This window comes from Physeter macrocephalus, chromosome 17, assembly GCF_002837175.3.
Source record: "Physeter macrocephalus isolate SW-GA chromosome 17, ASM283717v5, whole genome shotgun sequence".
Classification (NCBI taxonomy): Eukaryota; Metazoa; Chordata; class Mammalia; order Artiodactyla; family Physeteridae; genus Physeter; species Physeter macrocephalus.
The window spans coordinates 19590408-19597719 of NC_041230.1; the positions used below are offsets into that span (position 1 = coordinate 19590408).

At 44.6% G+C, this 7312-nt stretch overlaps 1 protein-coding gene across 1 annotated transcript in view; it reads right to left on the reverse strand.

Annotated features, from left to right (window-relative positions):
• MYLK3 (myosin light chain kinase 3) overlaps window positions 1–7312 on the reverse strand; it is a 46818-nt gene that overhangs the window by 37034 nt on the left and 2472 nt on the right. Inside the window, exons 2-3 of the mRNA XM_024125029.3 lie at window positions 3072–3162; window positions 1895–2279 (exon numbers count right to left, since the gene is read on the reverse strand). Coding sequence (XP_023980797.1) covers window positions 1895–2279; window positions 3072–3162 — 476 coding nt within the window. The remainder of the gene's footprint in view (window positions 1–1894; window positions 2280–3071; window positions 3163–7312) is intronic.

Here is a 7312-nt window from a genome sequence, read left to right on the forward strand (position 1 = left end):
CCAATCAAAAAATGGGCAGAAGACCTAAATAGACATTTCTCCAAAGAAGACATACAGATGGCCAAAAAGCACATGAAAAGATGCTCAACATTGCTAATTATTAGAGAAATGCAAATCAAAACAACAATGAGTTATCACCTCACACCTGTCAGAACAGCTATCAAAAAGAGTACAAATAGGGACTTCCCCAGTGGCACAGTGGTTAAGAATCCACTTGCCAATGCCAGGGACGCGGGTTCTATCCCTGGTCCGGGAAGATCTCACATGCTGCAGAGCAACTAAGCCTGCGCACCACAACTACTGAGCCTGCACTCTAGAGCCCGCAAGCCACAACTACTGAACCATGTGCCGCAACTACTGAAGCCCACGCACTCTAGGGCCCACATGCCACAACTATGGAGCCCCCATGCTGCAACAACTGAAGCCCTCAAGCCTAGCGCCCGTGCTCCACAACAAGAGAAACCACCACAATGAGAAGCCGGCACACTGCAACAAAGAGTAACCCTAGCTTGCCACAACTAGAGAAAGCCTGCATGCAGCAACAAAGACCCAACACAGACAAAAAAAAAAAAAAAGAGAGACTACAAATAACAAGTGTTGGCAAGGATGTGGAGAAAAAGGAACCTTTGTACACTGTTGGTGGGAATGTAAATTAGTGCAGTGACTATGAAAAACAGTATTGAGGTGCCTCAAAAAACTAAAAACAGAACTACCATATGACTCAGCAATTCCAATCTTGGGTATATATCCAGAAAAAAACAAAATCATTTATTTAAAAAGATACATGTGCCCCAATGTTCATAGCAGCACTATTTACAATAGCCAAGATATGGAAGCAACCCAAGTGTCCATCAACAGATGAATGGATAAAGAAAACATGGTATATACAGATAATAGAATATTACTCAGCCATAAAAAAGAATGAAATTCTGCCGTTTGTAGCAACATGGATACAACTAGAGAATATTATGCTTAGTGAAATAAGTCAGACAGAGAAAGAATTACTGTATGATACCACTTATATGTGAAACCTAAAAAATAATACAAATGAAGGTATATAGCAAAACAGAAATATACTCATAGATACAGAGAACAAACTACTGGTTACCAGTGGGGAGAGTGAAGTGGGGAGTTGCTCATTAGGGTACACCTACCATGTATAAACTAGATCAACAACAAGGATATATTGTATAACCCAGGGAATTATAGTCATTATCTTATAATAACTTTTAATGAAGTATAAACTATAAAATTTCTGATCCCTCTGCTGTATACCTGAAACTAATATAATATTGTAGATCAACTATACTTCCGTAATAAACGAACAAACTCCTGGATTCAGATTCCAACTGTATGAATCCCTAGCTGTGTGGCCCTGGGCAACCTGACCCTGTTTCATCATAAGTAAACCGGGGACACCAACCACACTTGCCTCCTGGGGAGGCTGTGAGAATAAAACAAGATGATGTCTGTGAAATGCTCAGCCAGTGACTGGCACGTGGGATGTGTTCAGTGAACACCTTTAAGTATTATTATAGCTACTATTATTGCTCTCAGTCTTGTTCCACATGGGACTCACCTGGGGAGCTTTAAAAACAAACAAATAAACAAAAAAACGATGCATGAGCCTCACTCCAGACTGAATAAATCAGAACCTTTGGGCATTCGTATCTAAAAAATTCCTTCCAGTAATTCTAATGGGTGCCAGTAAGAACCAGTGCTCTAAGCTCCCGAAAGCAGGGCCTCGGCCTTCTCCTGTCTTCTCGTCTCAAGGCTAGCCAGAGCTACACACACAGTGGACACTCAAACAGGAGCAGCTGGGCCCTTAGCAGGCTCCAGCCCAGGGGCTGCAGTTAATTCCTTCCCTTGCCCAGCTTGGAGGCACATCCCTTACCTTGGAGGTGTTTCTCCACCACCGTGAGCTGACTTGGCCTGGGCTGGCAGCGCTGGAGTCAGCCTCATGCCCTCCTCCGAGGGTCGAGGGTCAGGCCTACTGGATGATGTTCTTCGTCCTGCACCCGATGCAAACTCCTGGCCGGTGGGAGCCTCACTGACCCTTTCAGACACCACAGACAATTCCAGGTCCGTCCTGGGGTTCTCGCTGGATGCTACAGGAGCTTTGGCTTCCACCTCTGGGCGTACCTGGGCTGGGCCAGGAACTCGGTCTCCCTGCCCTGGTGAGGCCTCTGCCTGGGTAAGGAGGTCAGCTCCTATCCCCGAAGCACTGATGGGGGGCAACCTCTCCACTGTCCCCTCTGGCAGGTCCACCTTCTGGCTCTCTATAGGGAAATAAGCAGGATAAAAATGCTCTCCTATTTAGAAGAACCTATCCCAAAGGTATCCTGAAAAATATGTAGAAGGCCATTCAGTGCACCACGTTTATAATAGCCAGACTGGAAATAACGCAAGTGACCATCAGGAGGGGGTTGGTTGACTAAACCAGGGCCGCCAGGCATAAAAAAGGAGAAACGAATACCTCCATATGTGGCTATGGAGTGATCTCAGGATATACGGTGGAGAAAAGCAAGGAGGAGAAATGTGTGGTATGCATCTGTTTGTCTAAGAAGGAAGGCTGTGTGTATGTGAGCACGCACATGTGTGTGTATGTGAGCATGCATATGTGTGTGTATAACCACTTATAATGTGGTCTAGAGAGACTGGACCTCAAAGGAAAGATAAGACAAAAACTTTTTTAGATAGTTACATATGCAGGGGAGAAAATAGGATGCAGGGAACATGCATAGAAGCTAGACTTCTCTTAATATACCTTGTTTTGTCAATTCGACTTTGGAACCATATAAATATTATGCAAGATTATAAAAGAAAATTAACTTTAAAGTTGGCCTAGTGCTTAAAAAAGGCAATCCATAAAAATTTAAAGCAAAGTGAAATAAGCAGCAATACAGGATGGAATAAGCATAAAGGACAAAAAGAACTGAAAAAAAAAAAGAGGAAGAAGAATAAGTTTCAGCAGTTTTTCAGTAATCATTATTGGTGGTGGTGGTGGCGGTGGTATTTTTATTCTGAAATTAGGTGTGCAGGTGGGATAAAGCCAACGGGGCCCCACTCACCTTCCCAAGGCCCCTTGAGCTCGGCTTGCACGCCTCTGGTGCTCAGCGCGTGCTTTGGTTTTGCTCCTTTCTCTTCCACTCGCTCTTTGTTCTAAAAGAATAACCATAAAAACTAGCATCATCATCAACATCATCGTTCAGGCCTCAAACATTTGTTGAGCACCTACCTTGTGCTTGAAATAGAAGAACTTATGTTATTTCTCATAGTCTCAGAGTAATACTAGAGTGTACATATTACTATTGTCATTTTAGAGATAAGGATGCTGAGGCTTTCCCAAGGTCACCAAGTCCTTTCTAATGGGTCACCGTAGTGCAGGTAAGGGGCAGACCTAACCCCTGAGAGGGTGATCTAAACAGACCGGACCTGAAAATACTAGACAAGGCATGGAAAATAAATTTACGGTGTCAATTTAGATCAATCGGTCATGGCTATTACAGTGTTGGCTTGAGTTGGATACTGAGGTCAGATAAATCCATGCTTGCAGGGGGAGAGTGCCACTATCAATTAATAATGTCTGCTTGGGAGCTAGGTGGGTGGATCCCAAGGTTGCCTCTTTGCAGTACAGGGGGCTTGAACCATACTTGCTGGGTTTAAACCCCACCTTCACCACTTGGCCAAGATCCTTAACTTCTCCGCATCTCACTTTCCTCATCTGTAAAATGGGGAGAATAATATTATCTACTCACAGAGCTAGCGGGAGGATTGGGGGAGTTAATTTGTGGAATTTCCTGAGAAGTGCTCCCAGCACATGGTAAGTGCTCAACAGCTCAGATGATTTTGTGTTGTCTGAGACAGACAGAGCAGATCATGTAAGGACACTCGGAGCCCACCCAGTGAGGCTCTCAGCAGGTCTTCCTGAACTGAATGGTCCACACCAGTCCAGTGCATATGCTCGTGCCCCTGAAATCGTCCAGCGCACTCAGTATTTCCAAATGCAAATATTTCTAGGTGGCCTGACCCTTGCTGGGTCCCCCTGGTATTTCTGAGCCTTTGACTGATATGGCCCCTAAGATTCCTCCTGGCACTTGTCACAGAAGTGGGTCTGGTCTCAGGCTAGAGACTGAAGGCCCTTTCTCCTGCCTTGGCCACAGAGGCCCCAACTGGGAGCTCAGAGTCCAAAAAAAGCTCGCATTTTTTTTTTGGCTTGCATAGAATTTAAAATTTTTAAATTTGTTACCACCATTTTAAATCTAGGAGATTTTTACATCAAAATTCTAAGTTCCATTTTGGGGTTACAGAATTGTTCTACATTTTGATTGTGGTGCTGGTTATTAGGGTGTATACATTTGTTGAACTGTATACTTAAATTGTGCATACTTAGTGTATGTGCAGTTTATTGTATGTAAATTATACCTTAATAAAACTGATTAGAAAAAATTCTAGGTTCCCAGCTTCTCTTGAAAAAGAAAATCGGAAGATCTGGGAATTCCAGGCCCACGTGGCAAAAATCAGCTGGAGCAATTCCCACCATAGAGCTCACCTCTCTTCCATGTCTCCCTGACACTAAGGATGGAGGTTACATTTGCTACCAAATCTGGTCCAGCTGCTTTTTGCTCAAAATGCAATACTTGAGAGAGGCAAATGTTGGTAGAATGGAAAGTTGCTTTTAATCAGAATGCTGGCAATCTGGGGAGATGGTGGGCTTAGCGTCCCCCAAAAACCGCCTCCAAAGAATCTGCTCAGCCATGAAAGTTTTTAAAGGGAAAGAGGGAAGTAATCTCAGTTAATCAGAGTTGTCGCCATCCCCCAGTGTATGCAGGCTTGTCGTGCAGGCTTGTTGATGCTATCTTGTTCACAGTTTGTTCACACAGTTTGTGAGATTACTGAAGGGGAAGCTAGGGAAGAGATCTGGTCTTCTGTTAGTTACTTATTCTTCATTTCTACTTCTTTGATCTACAGAAAGAACTGACATGTTAGGCAAGATATTGTGTGATCAAAAGATTTGATAGTGGCTGCTTGGGCCAGAGATGAGTAGAGCATGGGGGTGCCTGGTTTAAGGTTAGTGACAAGACAAAAGCGGCCTCCTGCAAAGAGCTCTTTCCTGCCAAAAGCTGCTTACAAATCCCCACTTGTCAGAACATCATTCCATTTCTATGGGATAATGGGCAAAGTCCATCTTCTGTAACTACTTCGTGCTGACGTAGGGTGCCGTATTCTTAGAGTGGAAGATGTCGGCATGGGTCTGTAGCATCTCTTTGCTGTCAAGTGTAGTTGCCCATTTACATATACGGGCAGAAGAAGCTACAATATTATGTTGATGCCCACAAAGATATAGATTATTATGAGCAATAGTATCCCATTCTCTTGAGGCCAGTTCTTGAAATTTTGCTAGCCATAGATTCAGTGCTGCTCAAGATGGAGCTGAAGTCATGGCTGCAGTCTGGTCATCATGTAGTTAGCTTTTTCCCTCCGGTGGCAGTTATAGTATCTGTAAAACAACTCAGGAATGTGCATCAGACACTGAGTCTGTGACTCTATTGTCCTTTTCATTAGCTGCTTTGGCCTGCTCTTTTGTGACTCGGGGAGGCCTGGGGGACTTCAGCTTTTCTACAAACAAGAGGCAGCGGACGTGGAGGGGCTTTTGTACTGGAGTGGGGGTGGGGGGTAGCACATAGGGTTCTGCTTGGTTCCAGGTTGGTTCCACTGTTTTTCCTATGCTGTGCCCACTTCTCTCAGTCCTGTTTCCTGCTCATGTCTTTGGGATTCCAGGACAGTAAACTTTGCCCTCTTAATGGTAACAACATAACACATGGAAACACTTAATAAATAAATGCTAGCTGCTGTCATCATGATTATCACCAGCATCATCAATGTGACCCGGATGCCCTCTCTGCAGAGACCTCTCCTTTGGTCTCTTTCTACAGACTCCGTCCTGCCACCCCTGTAGCTGGGGGAACTGAAAGCATTATCACGGCTGCCTCCTGTTTCAATAGAGAAAGACTTGAACAAACTGTCCGTTGGTAGACCTTGTGGGGCTCAGACTGTCCTCTCCCTCCCTTTGTCTTTGGTGGAGAGAGGCGCGTGCACGCACACACACACTAACACACACAGATGCAGAGCTGGGTTTTGACTTCAAGGCTCAAACTTTTGGTTCCTGCTTTGTCTGATGCATCCAGAAGCAAAAGGATAGACCCCAAACGCCTAGGCATCTGGAGGACTGATGCCTTCTGAGCAGCTTGACTGCGATTCTGCGCATCCTGGCTGAGCCTGACCCTGTCCATGAGAGAGCACGTGGCTTCTAGTAATAATCTGATTCACTGTTACAACCAAACAAAGTGCCACTGGGCGCTCCAGACCTGAGGAGGAGCTTCCCAAAGTCCTGGCAGCCAGTGCTAAGACTGAATTCAATTCCACAAATTGCTATGCCCCTACTCTCCTAGGAAATACAAAGAGGATCTCCAGAAAGTCTCCACAATGCACTGCTTTCGGCATGGACAGTGTGTTAAATAGCTGGGGCTTGGTCACAGCTGTCTAATGGCCAGCCCTGCCAGAACACAGAGGGAAGCAGAGGCCTCACAGTCTGCAAGGAGCTGACAGCCTGACTGGGAGACTAGATCTAGCCCTGTATATAGTTACTGACATGTGTATTAAACACAAAGACCGGAAGAGAGATCAATCACGTGCCAGATCAATCACAGGCAAGAACTATGGCAAGAACTCAGGAAACAGAAAGTTCCATGACTTCACCCTATCCAGAAATGCCTAAATATCTGCAACACGTATGACAGCTGATTTCACTAATATATGAAGAATTCTTACAAATCAAGAAAAAGGCAAAAAAAGAAATAGAGGGAAAAGGGCATGAGCAAATTAAAACTACAATGAGATATATCATTCTGTCTACTTTTGGTTATGTTTGAAATTTTTCATAATAAAAAGGTTTTTTTTTAATTTTAAGAATTTTTTTTAAAAAGTTAGCTTTAAGAGGCATATAACCGATTGCCTTATTTGGATTTTAACTCAAATAAACAAATTATAAAAATAAATAAATAAGGCATAAGCCGATCAGGGACATTTGAACGCTGACTGGTAATATCAAGTTACCATTCACATTTTAGATCATGATAATGTTTTTTAAAAGAGCCCTTATGGGCTTCCCTGGTGGTGCAGTGGTTGGGAGTCTGCCTGCCGGTGCAGGGACGCGTGCTCGTGCCCCGGTCCGGGAGGATCCCGCGTACCGCGGAGCGGCTGGGCCCGTGGGCCATGGCCACTGGGCCTGCGCGTCCGGAGCCTGTGCTCC